Source organism: Pseudomassariella vexata (genome assembly GCF_002105095.1).
Source record: "Pseudomassariella vexata strain CBS 129021 chromosome Unknown BCR38scaffold_10, whole genome shotgun sequence".
NCBI classification, from domain to species: Eukaryota; Fungi; Ascomycota; class Sordariomycetes; order Amphisphaeriales; family Pseudomassariaceae; genus Pseudomassariella; species Pseudomassariella vexata.
The window spans coordinates 2,025,522-2,041,072 of NW_024467965.1; the positions used below are offsets into that span (position 1 = coordinate 2,025,522).

The 15,551-nt window shown below is 53.1% G+C and overlaps 5 protein-coding genes across 5 annotated transcripts; 2 read left to right on the forward strand and 3 right to left on the reverse strand.

Moving 5' to 3' along the window:
- The first annotated feature begins 184 nt into the window (after positions 1-184).
- BCR38DRAFT_441055 (uncharacterized protein) lies at positions 185-3,600 on the forward strand. Its single transcript, XM_040860748.1, has 3 exons — positions 185-1,219; positions 1,296-3,084; positions 3,235-3,600. The coding sequence occupies exons 1-3, from the start codon at positions 455-457 to the stop codon at positions 3,339-3,341; spliced, it is 2,661 nt and encodes an 886-aa protein (XP_040713833.1). The 5' UTR covers positions 185-454; the 3' UTR covers positions 3,342-3,600.
- BCR38DRAFT_441060 (uncharacterized protein) lies at positions 3,601-5,522 on the reverse strand. Its single transcript, XM_040860749.1, has 3 exons — positions 5,352-5,522; positions 3,887-5,262; positions 3,601-3,821 (listed from the first exon to the last, which is right to left on the reverse strand). Exons 1-3 carry the CDS (start codon positions 5,419-5,421, stop codon positions 3,765-3,767), a joined length of 1,503 nt encoding a protein of 500 aa, XP_040713834.1. The 5' UTR covers positions 5,422-5,522; the 3' UTR covers positions 3,601-3,764.
- An 825-nt stretch (positions 5,523-6,347) lies between these two features.
- On the reverse strand, positions 6,348-6,860 carry BCR38DRAFT_348462 (ubiquitin-conjugating enzyme/RWD-like protein; the record flags this gene model as incomplete). The annotated part of the gene is made up of 2 exons (XM_040856422.1): positions 6,348-6,623; positions 6,708-6,860. 2 exons carry the CDS (start codon positions 6,858-6,860, stop codon positions 6,348-6,350), a joined length of 429 nt encoding a protein of 142 aa, XP_040713835.1.
- Positions 6,861-7,190: 330 nt separating this feature from the next.
- Positions 7,191-12,709, forward strand: BCR38DRAFT_347878 (endosomal peripheral membrane protein; the record flags this gene model as incomplete). Its single annotated transcript, XM_040856380.1, has 5 exons — positions 7,191-7,268; positions 7,352-7,418; positions 7,479-10,507; positions 10,554-10,773; positions 10,821-12,709. 5 exons carry the CDS (start codon positions 7,191-7,193, stop codon positions 12,707-12,709), a joined length of 5,283 nt encoding a protein of 1,760 aa, XP_040713836.1.
- Positions 12,710-13,373: 664 nt separating this feature from the next.
- BCR38DRAFT_347750 (uncharacterized protein) lies at positions 13,374-14,716 on the reverse strand (the record flags this gene model as incomplete). The annotated part of the gene is made up of 2 exons (XM_040856370.1): positions 13,374-14,157; positions 14,238-14,716. The coding sequence occupies 2 exons, from the start codon at positions 14,714-14,716 to the stop codon at positions 13,374-13,376; spliced, it is 1,263 nt and encodes a 420-aa protein (XP_040713837.1).
- Positions 14,717-15,551: the final 835 nt, after the last annotated feature.

The following is a 15,551-nucleotide window of genomic DNA, read 5'->3' on the forward strand; positions in this document are numbered from 1 at the left end:
CTGGAAAACCAACTGTCCAGGGAAGAGTCTAGACGAGCATCCTCTCTGCTATTGATGAGTTTGGGCAATTCCCGAATGAGTATCCATTTATGGTGGCTTACACAAGAGCTCGGTACCGGACTATCGAATTTCCGTAAACAAATCTTTATTCAGCTGGGAGTCATGGATGCCACTCATCCAGCAACGCAGAAATCACCATTTTGGCCGATCTTTACATGATTCTCGGGCTCATATAGCCTTCAGCCGACTCGGATTTGCTGCTGGACAATTTCCACTGGCCCCGGATGGTACCGAACGTTTGAAAGGGAATGCTGATGCCAAAGGCGGCACCTAGGTTAAAGGTGGGTTAGGCCCTCGCCGTCAGCAGTCTCGAATTGATTGAACCAATGTCTACGGTGGGCCTGGTGGGCTTAGCTCATCCACGCCAAGCCTTACGACGAACGAACTACTCCCGATGTCATATCTTCCCCCGCCATCCTCATCCGGAGCTGGTCTACCAATTAGTCAGCCCCAACGAGAACCACAGGGTGCTTTTGACCACCAGGGCGGTCAGAATGAGGCGCCACACCACGGATTCCACGGACAGCAGGGAAAGCAGCGAGAGCAGGGACGGCAGGGACAGCAACAGCAACAACCTTTATTCCTGAACCCCTCCTGCTTCTGGCTGCCCGCTCACCATTTCCCACTGAACGTGCCCATTGAAGAACCCCAGCGTCATCAATTGATCGACGTAGCCCAAAATAATCCATTCCAGCCTCCGCTTGAACCCATTCATCATCTTCCGTTTGGGTCCACTTCCGGAGGCGCGCCTCGTGGACATATGAATACCGTGCCGCCGTCTGGTGAGAAATCAGGTCCACATTTGCCGGTCCCATCCGGGATTCCACAGCGTCAACAGCAGCCAGCACAACCTCAAACGGGTCCCTCTGCCGCTGGGACCGAGGCATCAGAAGGCGTAGATACAAGGTACATGCATGGCGACCTGAACATCCTCAGGGCCGAGCAGTACGGCGATGGACTACCTGCCCCGAAGGGCCTGGTCAGTGGTGGTCATACTTGGGAGCATCCACCTCTAGGTAGTAACAGTGGCCCAGTTTCAAAGAAGAGGCCTAGGCGTTCAGTTGATGCTGAGCCCAAGGAGCCAGAGGAACCAGACGAGGACAAGAAGCGGGCACGGGGTCGGCCGAGGTTAGATACGACGGATCAGACACCCCAGGAGGTATGTTGGCTTCTCAGAGTCCACTGAACTCTGTGAAATGTACTTCCAAAGTTGATCTGACTTACATGGCACCCAGCGTCGACGAACCCAAATTCGGCTTGCGCAAAGGGCATACCGCAACCGCAAGGAGAGCACCATATCCGACCTGCAAAAGGAGGTCGATGGACTCAAAGCAGTGAATGGCCAGATGAGCCAGGCCTACCAAGACTTGTTCAAAGCTGCTGCGCGGAATGGCTTACTGGATCAAAGCCCCGACTTTGCGCAGCAACTTCTCAAGCTTCAAGAATTAGCCAACCACGCCCGAGACGACACCAAGGAAGTCCCCAAGGAAACCTTGTCGACGCCGGAGCGAGACGTCGAAGAAGTCAGTCTTGCCCCAAATCCACCGGCTTCCAAGTCGAGTAGTGGACCCAGTGTAGGAAATGCAGAAGCAGCTCAGCAGCCAGCGCAACAGCATTGGGGTGGCGTGGTGGTAACCCATGAGCCCATCCCCGACCAAGCCATCTCCCACTTTCCCCGAGGTCTCCCCGATCTCACAGCCCTCCACCACGACTCGCCCATCTCGTATGAAATCCTCACCCAGCCCACCTCTCAAAACGCCAGTTTCCCACCCCACATCTCCTTTGACCAATCCTTTCTGACATATACCCCCGATCCATCCGACCCCACAGACCCCACCAACCACAACGGTCCCGACCTCTGGCTCAACACCCCTATCCCCAACGTCCCCTCCCCCTGGAACTCCCTCCCCGCACCAGGAAGCTTCGCCTACCAAGAATACACCTTCAGCCGACGTCTGCATCGGGAAGCTCTCTACCGCGCCTCACGACTAATCACCATGGACCGCCCGCCTCCCGATCGACTAATGCGCGTGTTTGGTTTCGCGAGATTGTTCGAGACGTACGAGCAGATCCGTGAGCGGACGTTGGCTATGCTGCATCAGAGTGAGAGACAGCCGTTGCATTATTGGAAGTTTCCGTTTCATAATCTTGGTGGTGCGGGGACGCATTTCCCGGCGCTGGGAGCGGGTACAAGTGATCCAGAGAGGAATCGGATTATTGGAGGTGGCGGTCATGGGCACAATCAGAGTAGTGGGAATCTGAACGGCTACGGTGCTGCCGGAAATACAGGTGCAGCAGGCACTCGACCCAAGGAAAGCGCTGGGTTTGCTATGGGACCCTTCGATCCGACGATCAGTCGGATACGCGACTCTCTTCTTGATATGGGTCAGCAGATCCAGTTACCTGGCTTCGACGGCGCGTTTTGGGACGCCGACGAGGTCGAGTATTATATGCAGCAGAATGAGGTTTCCATACCGGGGAGCTCCGAGTACTATGCAGTGGAAATTGACGAATTTGCGTTTGGGGGGCCGTCAGGGGGGGTCATGGCAGCGTCAGGGGCGGAGGCAAGGGCAGGGTTTGGAGAAGGGAGTGGGAGTAACCCTCATTATGATAACAGTGCCTCTTCTGTGGTTTCGGGTGTTGGGAATATGAGTTATGAGGAGTCGAGCAACGTGTCCATGTCGACAGGGTTGTTGAGTTCGTATGAGTCCAAACCAAGCGAGGGATTCGGGATGCCGTCCAGTATGCTCCAAGTCGGTCAGACGCAGGCACGGCAATGGGGACAGCAGCAGAATCCTGCTGATGCTGGAGATCTCTTCGGCATCACCTTCACCCAGAACATCGGCGTACCCGGCCTAACCACGCCGTTTGACGGCGGCATAGGAGCAAGTCTCCCGACAAACTTCACAGATCCGTCACTATTGGCTGCGAACTCCTTCCCCGACCTGTCCAATACACCCGGTATCACTGCGCCCAGGCCAGAAAAGAGAATATGGAGGATTCATGTTGCCAAGTTGATTGATCGTAAGTCTTTGCCTTGTCCCCTTTACCCCTCCCCCACATACCTCCCTAACTCCACGATCTTCCAAGGCTGTCTATTGTCTCTGGGATTTTGCTAGCACAGCAGGTCTTCTTGTTGAATCCAGAGTGGACATATGACTGACCGCACCTTAGAACTCCTATCGCGATGCACCTGTCTTGGTCGCGCGCCCGGCTTCAGGCCCAAAGATGTGAATTCTGCTTTCTGGGCCAGTGTGGTGGATCCTACTGTAGTACAATGACTCGGCCATCGAGGGATATGAGAGGTTACCAGCCAGATAATACTAGACCAGGTTAATGCTTGAATGAGAAACGAGGTTCGGCGCTGGGCAAAAAGATCATGGGAGCGATGTCAGTTGATTTCGTCTGCAATGGGCAATCTGAAAATCTAAGGATGCAGCGTGTTCATCGTGCGTTGGACTTATGATGGGTATCGGAATTTTCGCAAAAGCACACATACACATGCATCCACTCCATCTCAAATATATAAAGAAGGGTAAAAACCTAATAATGTACACCTATATACATCAAGGCGAGGTGATTTGTTCATTCCGAGAAGATCTTACAATGGGACTTCTGGTCACGTTTTTTTGGCCACCTCCGGTGTCTCCCCGTCTCCCTCCCCCGTCTCACCATCGCTTTCACCCTGAACTGCCTGTTCGTCATCACTGCTCCTTTCGCTCGCCTCCGACTGATTCCGCAGGCGCTTTTTGTCCGACTCTCTTGTGTCGATGTTGAATTAGAAAGGCTAGGCTTTTTCGCCGTCTCGGCATGGGCGTTCAAATACCTGATCCGGAATGTTTGCCCTTCGGGCAGTCACTCCTCTTCGGCCTATGATGGGCGTCCTCCTCACCAGAGGTCTGTTAATTGTCCCGCCCAGGCGACGTTTCTCCTCTTCAGGCTTTTTCCCCATCTCCTGTTCAGACACCTCATTCTTCGTCTTTCCTGGTTGCTTTGGGTTTGCTCGTTTCTGCCCAAACTCCTCTGCCGCCTTCCCTTTTGCCTTCTGCCATGCTAGCGGTGCCTTCATCTGTTCTTCAACTGCCTTCCTCTTTGCCTCCCCCTTTGTCTGCGCCGCCCTCCGCTCTTTGTCAATCGCATCTCCTTTCCGCCGTGGTTTAGCCTCTTTCTCTCTCCGGTGAGCTGCGTTGGCCTGTTCCACTGTTTGCTCCCAGCCCTCTCCGTGCAGCTCTCGCATCTTCTCCTCCCACCTGCACCGCCTCTCAGCCGCGCGTTCATGCTTCTCCTTTTCCGCTAATGCCTTCTCCTCGGCGATGATGACGCGCATCGCATCGGCCCTGGCGACCGCGTCATCGCGTTCCCGAGACAGAACGCGGTTGAGCCACAACACACCATGCTTGTACAAGGTCTGCTTGTATACGTTTTCGTCCTGCTGTTCAGCTTGGTGCTCCCAGATGGCTTGCGCCACCGTCTCCTGGATCTGTTGCTCGTGCGGCGCCACACATTGCCGTTCTGTCCATTCCTTTTCCATTAGATCGGCCACGTTTCGCTCCCACGCGTCTTCGTCGGCCCACTCGGGTAACTCATCCTCGATAATGCTCATCACTTTCGTGATGCGCTCCTGACGCTTCACGATCTTCTGCCGCAGTACGCGTGAAAGGACGGGCGGTTGCGGCTTATCGAGCCGAAGGATGGGGAAGTCGGAGGCAATGTCGAACTTGGGGATTTTGCGCGTTGCGCCGGGCGGCAATTCAGACAATGGGCGCGGACGGTGTGCAGCAGCATAGACGGGTTTCGGGTTAGGGTTTTCGGGTGTGGGATCCGGGGTCACGTTGACCAGCAGCGGAACAGACAGCGGACTAGGCGCAGACGTCATCTGGACTGGGTTCTTCGAGTTGGGCGGGTGGAGTTCCTTTTGAGCGAGCGTGTGGTTTCGCTCTTTCAACCGCGCTTCCAGGAAAGAGAGCACGGAGTCATGTTCAGGCGAAGAAGGCGTCTGCGCGCCCTGCAACAGAGCCAAAAATCTGTAGCCGGCTTTCAACGCTGGGTAGACAAGGCGAGGCGAGACATCAGCGCGGTTGCGGCGGAAGGCGCGCCTTATGAGGTGCGCGATGGGGTTCTTAGGGCCCCATGCTGTTGCGAGGTTGGACGGGAGTGGGACATGGGGTGCGAGGTTGAGCAGAGCGCGATAGAGCGCGAAGCCTATTGGTTTGTTAGAAGACCTTGGATCGAACGTGTAGGTCTAGCCCAAATCGTTGTAATACAAGGGCTACTGGGGGGTTGATGTTTACATGCCGTCCGGTGACGTGAGTCGCGAGCCGGGATGAGGAAGCTTTTACGCATCGCCCATTTGCTCTTCATTAGGAAGGACAGAGCATCAGATATGATGAGTGTTCGTGGTGATTCACCGAGGATGTCCGGGGCAGGAGCGAAGTCTTTGAGATTAGCGGGATGGATTCCGGCAGGTACGAATAACTCGAAATTGCATGGGCCGTGCGCGAACTCACCATCTATCTATATTCTGTGACAATAAAAAGCAATCTGAAGAAGGTACTTTCTTAAATAAATACTCCGTATACTAACATGTCATTTCACTATTTTTGAATTGTAGGTGTACAGTTTTTATTGAAAAAAGCAGCGTTGATCAATACCTCGGACTCATCATCATGCTTGCTGTTCTCATCCGCTTATATAGAGGAACAAAGAAACGTGCTGTGAACCTTGACCGATTGTAGAACATGTCTCTTGCGAGTATGAGGTCGATTTGAATGAGAAATGGTACTGTTTTCTCAACATAGTAGAGATGAGAAGTTTCGGGTGCTTGCCAACCCGGACTCAACTGATAAATGTTACGTCTCAGTTCCAGCTATCACCCGAAACCGTATTTGCCACTACCGCCGTCCTGTCTTGGGCTAGCTACGACCCAGATGTACGAAGACGGATCCCTCGTAGCATAGAGAGTCGGAAAATGATACACTTGTGAGGCATGACTTCCAAATAGGCCTATTTCATATGGCCTTGCCTCGCTGTCACGCTGCTGCTCCTCGTCTCCTATAATAAATCAAAACCTATGCCGCCGCAACAAAAATACTTGTCCTTAAAGGCGTCGTAACGTCGTTTATTTCGTTCCGTGGTCTGTAATCACACAGTAGCTATGGTGGGATGTTCCAGAGCCTTTACGCCATTCCCCTCGTATAATTCCTGATGTCGAGCTTCAAATAACTGTGTCTTCTCTATGCTCGCGCGCTCTCAGAACTAGAACCAACTGTCCCCTCCACCATGGCATCCTAGTTGCCCTCGAACACCGATCCTTCCGACGGTTGTGCCAGCTTCTTACACTGACTAGAAGCCATGTAACGTCGGAGCTCAATGAGAATTGTCTCCATGGTGTTCTCTCTCTTCCAATTGGCCAGGCAAGGAAGTTGCGACTGGTCGACAACACCGTTTCGCGCATTGACGCAGGGAAGATTGACCTTGCTGACGAACTTGATGGTGGGAGGCGTGTCGGGGTATTGGGGGCCGCAGTGCATTTTGACCGAATAGATTCTGTTCTCGTGCACGCTCTGTAGTAACAGTGATGATCAGCTCTGCTAGCGAACGCGATCGTGCGAACGGGATTGTGTGACTTGACAAAAGCCGCAACTTACGTGAGGAGGGCCGAGGATTGTGCCGTTCCAGTCAGACATCAACAGATCTTCCGGGTTGTCCAAGCCATAGCTGCAAGCCTCGGCTCCCATTCCTTTCTCGCCCTTCTCGAGCTCTTCCAGAAGACGGAAGTTGCGCGGGATTTTGGCACTCATATTGCCGGCGATTGCTGAGCCTGACTGAAAGTGCGCGACGCCGAACTCGTCGTTTGCTGAATGTTGAAACTGTGACGAGGTGGGATGGTGGGGTTGACCTGCAAGTCGGCCGTTCAATCTAGGCGGTGAGGAATTCTGCCAACTGCAGCAGCCTTAGTCAGCCGTACATTTGTCGGGAAAGCCACGAGCCGACCAATCTGGCAACAAGCTCGCTCAGTTGGGTGCCTGGGGACATCTGGTCTGTGTGGGAATCCTGGGACATCAAGCCCAAAATCTTAGGAATTCTTTCTCTTGGCTCCCGATGGAGTTTACTAGAATCAACTGGTCAAGATGACAACTCAGCTCCTGACGTCGGAGCTCACCAATCTCATTCAAGAAAGCAAGCGGAAACACAATGATCTTAGACAGGTACGTACCCACTGGCCTCATTGATGCCCTTTATCGTGTAAGAGGAACCTCTTGAGAACCAAGGACACTAACACATATAGTAGGCTGCCGAGAAGTCTCTCGAGGAGCTCAAGAGCATCCGAGGTGCCAATGAAGCTCAAATCGCCGCTGGTATTTACTCATTTCCTGCCGACGTGACCCGTCAAGTACTCCTGCTCTAACAGCTCCCAGAACTCGCCCAAAGGGTGAACTTCGTCAACCCCTTCGTTGTCGCATGTGGTACCAAAAATGCCAAGTTCACCGGGATTGCAATTGTCTGCCTGCAACGGCTTGTCATGGCCAGTGCGTTGCCGCGATCCAAGCTGAGCCCAGTACTCGAAGCCTTGCGAGAGGCCACGACTTCCGGCCTTGACGTCCAGCTGAAGATACTACAAGCTCTTCCGACGTTGCTGCAGAACTATTCAGCTGATATCAAAGGAGACTTGCTCGTTACTGCCTTGAATATCTGTTTCGTTTTACAGACTAGCAAAAATGGCATTGTCAACAATACCTCGGCTGCTACCCTCCAACAGCTGGTCGTGTCAGTTTTCGACAAAGTCGTGGCCGAGGATAGGTTAAGCTCGAAAACTGGCTACGTGGGAGATGCGCCGACCCAGGATGGTCATGTCCAGCTGCATTCTGCAGCACTGGATGCACACCGTGTTTTCAACGACATCTGCCTCATGACTGAGAACCAACGACCCGAGTACCTTCGGTTCACCGGGCTTCCCCAGACGTTTGGCCTAGAGCTGATAGAATCAGTCTTGACCAATCACGCCTCTATCTTTTCTTCCCATCCCGAGCAAGCACACGTTCTACGGACCCGAGTGATGCCCTTTTTGACCAGCGCCCTGTCGGGTAAAACTAACTTCGCCACGACGGTCAGGCTGGTCCGTATCCTGTACACGCTGCTCAGACGGCATCTTACCATACTTCCCAATGAAGGCGGCGAGGCCCTTGAGATCCTGACGAAGCTGCTCGATCAGGACACAGCGATATGGAGACGGGCGCTATGCATGGAGGTCTTTCGTGGAATATTCGCCGATCCAGGTCTTCTGAGGAAGATTTTCCTGCTGTATGACAACAAGGACGAAGACAGGGACATCCTGAAAGGGCTCATGGGCACTTTTGTGCGTGTTAGCACGGAGAAGCCCGCCGTCATTGGACTCGGTCACCAATCAACCATCCCCATCGCTAATCCATACGCTAATCTTGGCACCTCGACTGATCAGGCGATGCTTGAGGCTAGCGGAGTCACAGGGATCATAAGCGGATCTGTTGGTGAGGGCTACAACACCGGCATCAGTTCTCAGTGGAGCACCATCCGGGTTCCCTGCATTGACCAGTTGGACAAGACTGATCCGCCCCCGATACCCGAATCATACATCTACGCCTTGACTCTATCCTGTATCACTTCTCTATCTGAGGGCCTGGCAAAGTTCATTCTTCCCCTTACCGTCCCTACAGATCGGGGATCACGCAAGAGAGGTACCAAGCTATCTGATACGGGACGTGAATCTCCGGCCCCGATCCCCGAAGATGGCACTGAGCCGTCGAAGGCCACCTTGGAAAGGACAGCATCGTCGGACTTGCTGACGCGTTCGGGTTCGTTCAAGAGGAACCCGGTCCCCGTCAACCCGTTGGTATTGAAGGACCACCCTCTGTATCAGGAAGTGAGGATTTGCGCACAAATTGTTGACGAGTGCTGGCCTGCGATTCTGGCAACGTGCTCTACGTTTCTCTTTGCCGCCCTAGACTCTGAATATTATCATGGACTCGTACGGGCCTTCCAGAAGTTTGCACACGTGGCCGGGTTATTGCAGCTGAACACGCCAAGGGATGCTTTCTTGACCACATTGGGGAAGGCTGCAGTTCCTCCAAACGTATTTACCGCATGTCTGAATGCTGGTTCCTCGAAAGGAGCCCCTGCAACGCCGACCGTGGAAGCACCCAGTAGCCTCCTGGGTAATGCCCGAGGGCTTCTGAGCGTGGACAACCTCGTGACACCTGTTGGTGCCGCCGGAGAACGACAGAGGCAGGCATCAGCTGATGCCAGCGTCGTATCACAGACGCTGAATACGCGCAATTTGCTTTGCCTTCGTGCACTGTTGAATTTGGGCATCGCTCTAGGTCCTACGCTCAGCTCTTCGTGGAGTATCATTCTCGAAACACTACAACAAGCCGATTTCGTTTTGTTCTCAACTGGAAAGGTGGCCGGGAAAACGCCGATGGCCAACAAGGGTTCAGACCAGAAGGCAGATAGCGAAGCTAACTCCTTGCTTGCCAACTTCAGTACTGAAATTCGGGCAGTCGAGACAGCTGCGTCTAGGTTGTTCGAAAGCACTGTCGACTTTCCCAACGAATCCTTTGTTGAGGTTGTCAGCGCAGTATGCAGCCTGCTGGGACGACACACTGAACCAGCCTGTGAGCCCGCCAGCCAACCGCAGTCCCCCGCATCTCAATCCTTGACGCCTCCGACTCCTCAAGGACTGAGGACGTCTAGCGGCCAGCACCGAAAAATGCTAAGTGTGTCTACGGTGTCTACTACTGGGCTCAACCAGGAGGACCAGTTTGCGCTGGCGAAGCTGGGAGACGTAGCCATCATCAACATTGAGAGACTACTGACGTACCCACCTGAAGTTTCGGGTTGGACACCGTTGGTATCTGAACTCATATGGACATTGAGCGGAGCATCAATGTCAGCTCAAGTCCGGACACGCGCAGCAGATATTCTTGTCCGTCTTGTCTTGGATGCGGCAAACACTGCGTCGAGCTTTAGCGATGAACTGCGCGGCAAAGTCCAACTTCGGTTATTAGAAGCATTCCGAAATGCTCTCCTTCCATTGCAAATGAGTAACCGGCAGTCCTCTGTCGCGAGCTATTCTACCGATGTCGACATCCACAAGGTCATCCTCGAAGGCCTTAAGAGCATGCTAGACAACTGCGGTGAAACGCTCATAAGCGGCTGGGATATTGCCTTTGAAATCATCAACAGTATTTTCTTAGAGAAGCGATTCGCCGACGATGGCAGCAAGACAGCCGAGTCACAGTCCACCAGACTCATGACACGATCCGGCAGACTCATCAGGTCATCTTTCAACTCCCTGCAGCTCATCTGTTCAGATTTTTTGTCTTCATTACCCAATTCATGCTTTCTCATCCTCGTTGATACCCTGTATAAATTTTGCTCGCAAGATGATGACCTCAACATCGCTCTTACTGTGAGTAGAACCCGCTGCTCTACTCGAACTGTTGCTGACTTACAAGACTGTGACTTTCTTTTGGGTCCTCTCCGATTTTCTATCGGGGAAGAACAAACACAAGTCTCTGCCCATCACGGATGGTCTGGTTGGAGGCACAGACGACAGCGATTTAGTGGAAAAGGCCGCAGACCCACAGAACGCTTCCTCTGACGCTGCCCTGTGGATGTTGCTACTTTTACGACTTACTACGGTGACAACAGACGACAGGCTTGAACTGAGGAACAGTATGCGAAACCCCAGATGTTTCATGGTCATCTGCTAACGGCCATAGGTGCCACTCATACTCTACTGCGAATATTTGATGCCTATGGGGATCGACTCAGTCCAGAGGGATGGTCTGTCTGCATCAAGTCGGTCATCTTCAGGCTCATGACATCGATCGAAGACAAGTTACAGTCAGTCAGTGGGCGCGAGGTAAATGAAAAGGAGCGAAACGAATGGCACGACACAGCCGTCGTGGTTTTGAACGGCATATCGGGCCTACTTGCAAACTACCTCGACGTTTTGACCGTCCATCCAACCTTCAACTCATACTGGCAGCAATTGCTGGGTCATTTTGCCACCTTGCTCGACTTTCAGGTGCTTGAAATCAACACGGCGACTTTCAAGTCCTTGGGCCAGATTCTTTCCCAGAGTCAAAATGGTGCCAAACAAAACTTCAACAAGACGACGATTGATCTCGCTTGGGACCTTTGGTCTCGTGGCATCCCCATTGCCAAAAATGCTGACGGCGCAAAGGTGGCAGATAATCAAAACTGTCTGCTGGCATACGTTGCGGCACTTCGCGATGTATACCGACTAATTCAAGCGGACTTGACGGTGGATCGCATAAGTCGAATGCTGACACTCATGACCCAGGCAATGCAACAGGCCACTCCTGGGGCCTTTTTTGTTGACATCGACTATACGACACCTCTGCAAAGTAAAATCCTAGATGTGCTGAAGATGCTTAGGACGGACCTACCAGGTGCGCCATCTGCACTAATTAGCGAAGCATCCCAGTTCATTTCACTGGCTTTTGAAAATGATACCATGTCCAGCCAACGCTCGACACAAAAGCGAACTTATGTGGCCATGTCCAAGGCCAGCATGCTCATTCTGGAGGCTTTGGTCGTTGCTCATGCTTCAGACCCAGGCATATACAGCGATGGCGCCTTTTTAGCTGCGTTATCAGCTCTCTCGAAGCCAATAGTACTCAAATATCAGTTCCCGACGCTCACAAAGACGACACAACCTTGGAAAGTAGCAACTACATCCGCACTATCCATCCTGGAAGCAACGCTCCACCATCTCCGCAATCTTGACATTTCACGGTCTACCGTCCAGGATATATGGCAAACTATCGTTTCAATCGCTAATGGTATCACAAACGCCGACTGCAACGTCCCTCCGGAGCGCATCAATCTTGTCCTGGACCAAAATTTTGATATTGCCTCTTTCACCAAACTCCGCGAGCTCATCATCCCCTCCCTGGGCGCAGACCTCGTGCCCGAAAAGACTCGCAAGCTCTTTGCTGAGTCGCTATTCCGCATGTCCATTATCCACGCACCCGCGCCAGCAGAGTCGGACCTCATATACGGCAACAATGCGGAAGGCCTGACCAGTCTGTACAAGCCACGACCAGGCCGCACCGTCGACCCGACCCCAACGCTGCGCGAGAAAATGGCGTATGTCTGCTTGGAGGAATTATTCGCTCTCGTCTCGACGCACGACGAGGCTGCTGCTCCCAGCATCACGATACAACCCCCCACACCAGGCTTTCCATCACTCGGGACCCCATCTTCGACTAATGCGCCCTCCGAGCCACCGCACCAGCTCCATGTCCGACTAGCTCGCACGGTGGCGCCGTATCTGATCCTGCGAGCCGCCCTCACACTGCGCTCGTACATTGCGGACCAGCCTTTGAGAGGCCGCATGCCGCAGCCCTTGAGCCAGCGGAAAGAATTGAGTAGGATACTAAATAGTTTGGTGACGCTGCAAAGTGAAAGCGAGGCTATCCCAGATATGGCGAACGTGGAAAGCGAGACCCGGAAGCATTTGCTGAGACTGTACCCTCTCATTGTGGATGCGGTTAAGGTCGCAGGACGGAGCGGGGATGAGGATGTGGGTAATTCATTGGGGAAGGCATTAGAGGTCGTGGGAGGTGAGCTTGGGGTGTAACGAAATGAGAGCAAGCAAAGCATGGCATGATTTTCTTTTTGTTCTTGCTTTCGAAGAAAAGTAGACATGGCAACCTTATTATAAGTAGAGTGGTTCACGACAAGAAGCGAATAGGACTGTACTACTATTATTACAGATTGCCATTGTGCGTAATAGAGGAATAGAGAGGGATATCTAACATGTTCGACTCTTCGACAGTTACAGCCTGCCAGACGGACTTGCTGGCTATACTGAATGCCGAACTGAGTTGAGCTGATGAGTTGAATAGAGCTGGGTGCTAGTGTTCAAACCCAAACTCCAGTTTGTGCTTTTTTCTTTCTCCCTTTGTAGAAATACATATGTGGTGTCCAAACCATGCTGCCTGCCGTGCCGTGGATGGAATCAAAATGCTCATTGCTACTGACCGACGGACGCCGCGCTTTTTCACGTTCCTGGGTTATTATAATGCTTGCCTCGCCGTGAACTTCCTCTTGGACCTTGGACAAAACAAATGACATTTTCTTCGTCATCATCCTCAATAGTGTTACATCCCACATCACATATCAACGAATCCCTGGCCCTTCTGCCAAGTAATAGCGCGTCCAGTCTCTGGTCGTGGTTGAGGAAGATGGGATACCGTCGTCAACACCTGGCTCTGCTGCTGGCATGCTGTCGAAGAATCACTCTAGTTCTTCCCAGCCGTAGCAGCTGCGTTGTCAAACTCGGCCACCATGGAATCCTTGACGCTCTCAGCGGAGGCGGGTTTGTTTTTCCTGTCCTCCCTCGACCCATCGCTCTCCTCGGGATCCTCGACAAACTTTGCAGCTGCCATGCTCCGCGTCTGCGCCTCGCCGACCTTGCCGAACACGCTCAAACCCGTAGCGATCATGCCGCCGATGTCGCCCACATTGCCGGGTACCACTACGGCGGTGCTCTCGCGCGCCAGCTTGCCAAATGCATCGACATATCTCTCGGCCACGTTCAAGCTGACCGCACCCTGCGCCGAGCTACCTCCGGCTTGGATGGCTCGCGCCACTGCGTCAATGCCGTTCGCCGTCGCCTTGGCCTTCATGAGAATAGCCTCAGCCTCACCGCTCGCGCGGTTGATCTTCTCCGCCCGCATGGCCTCGGACGCCAGGATGACGCTCTGCTTCTTTCCCTCGGCAATGTTGATGGCGGACTGCCTTTGGCCTTCGGAGTCGAGAATCTCGGCGCGCTTGGACCGCTCGGCCGTCACCTGGCGGTGCATGGCCTCGACCACGGCGGCGGGTGCATGGATATCGCGGATCTCATACCGTAGACACGTCACACCCCATGCTTGCGCGGCTTCGTTGATGGCGGCTGTGATGTTGGTGTTAAGCGCAGCGCGCTCCTTGAGGACGTGGTCGAGGGTTAGCTGGCCGATCTCGGAGCGCATCGTCGTTTGGGCTAGTTGGGAGATGGCATATTCGGCGTCTTCTACGCCGTAGCTAGATTATAAGTGTTAGCACGAGTCCATACTCATGGGTGGAGTGGATTGACAACAATGAATGAAGAGGGGGAAACATACGAAGCTTTGTAGGCATCGAACACCCTCGTGTACAGCACACCATCCAACTCGAGCGTCACATTATCAGCCGTGATGGCGCTCTGGCTGGGAATCTCTATGGCCACCTCCTTGAGGCTCTTCACGTACGCGATGCGATCAAGGAAAGGCACCAAGATGGCCAGACCGGGTTCAAGAATCCGGTTGAATTTGCCCATGCGCTCGACGATCCATGCCGTCTGCTGTGGTACGAACCGGACAATGGTGTTGGCCGGCAGAGAAGGACGCTGAAAGTACGACGGCGGAATCGAGCCGAGACCCGTCAGCGAACCGCTCGGACCGAGTGGGCTGTTGTTGGGGAGCAGGCTCTTGGACGAGGTTTGGAAGCTTCGGATAGCGTGCGAGGCGACCAGTCGGGAGGATTGTTGAGATGCGCGGGCATAGATGGTGCGCCGTACGGACGGCGTCAGCAGCACCTTCTCGGCTTCGCGGGACAGCGACATTGTTGCCGTTGTTAAGGGGCGCGAGGCTCAATGGGATTTGGGTGACGACGGTGGTTAAGCTCCACGATGCCTGCGGCGAGGGTCCTTTCGGTGGAGAGCTTGAGCTCCAGTCCGAATGTTCAATTGAGCCCGAGGATCTACCGGGTCGCTGTTTGAAGATAACCCCGGTTATGGCATATCTTACAGACAATTAATCACTTATACGTTTCCCCTCGCTCCTCACCCCTTTCCCAGATAGGGGTGCTCACTATATCGAAGACTACTTAGCTGAACAATTGGCTAAAATACATGACACAAAATGTAACGGGTGTTTGAGATAGGATCTACGGAATACTGGGTCTCCTAAGGGGCGGCGTTACTGCTATGAATATCATCCCCGCTTATTCTGTGGCGGTCACATATGTTTATCGGCACGTCGTCTTGGAAATCATCAAAACAACTTGATCATTGGTCTCTCTGGCAGAAAACGACTCGGTAAGGGAAAGAAAAACACTGCTGGGGTTGAGGACTTGGGTCACAGACTGGGCTACTGATCGGTTCTCCTAAGTTTCCATGCTTCACACGACCATAGCCGGTGGATTGTTCTACCCCAAAGCAAAATATATAGGGTGCGGTGTTCTTCGCCTCTCTGGTGTTGTAGCTTCAAGCATTCACTAGATGCAGTGCAAAGATGGCTATTATGTTTTGTCTCATTTGAAAAATTTGGGATACGTGAGAAATATATACTCAATTATCCAGCCTTGTCTTACTTCGTTGCCAGATTGTTACTCGAAAGAATCGATCATCGGGGTATTCTTCATAAAATTGCTTCTGGGCCACTTCAGGCACAGCTGCT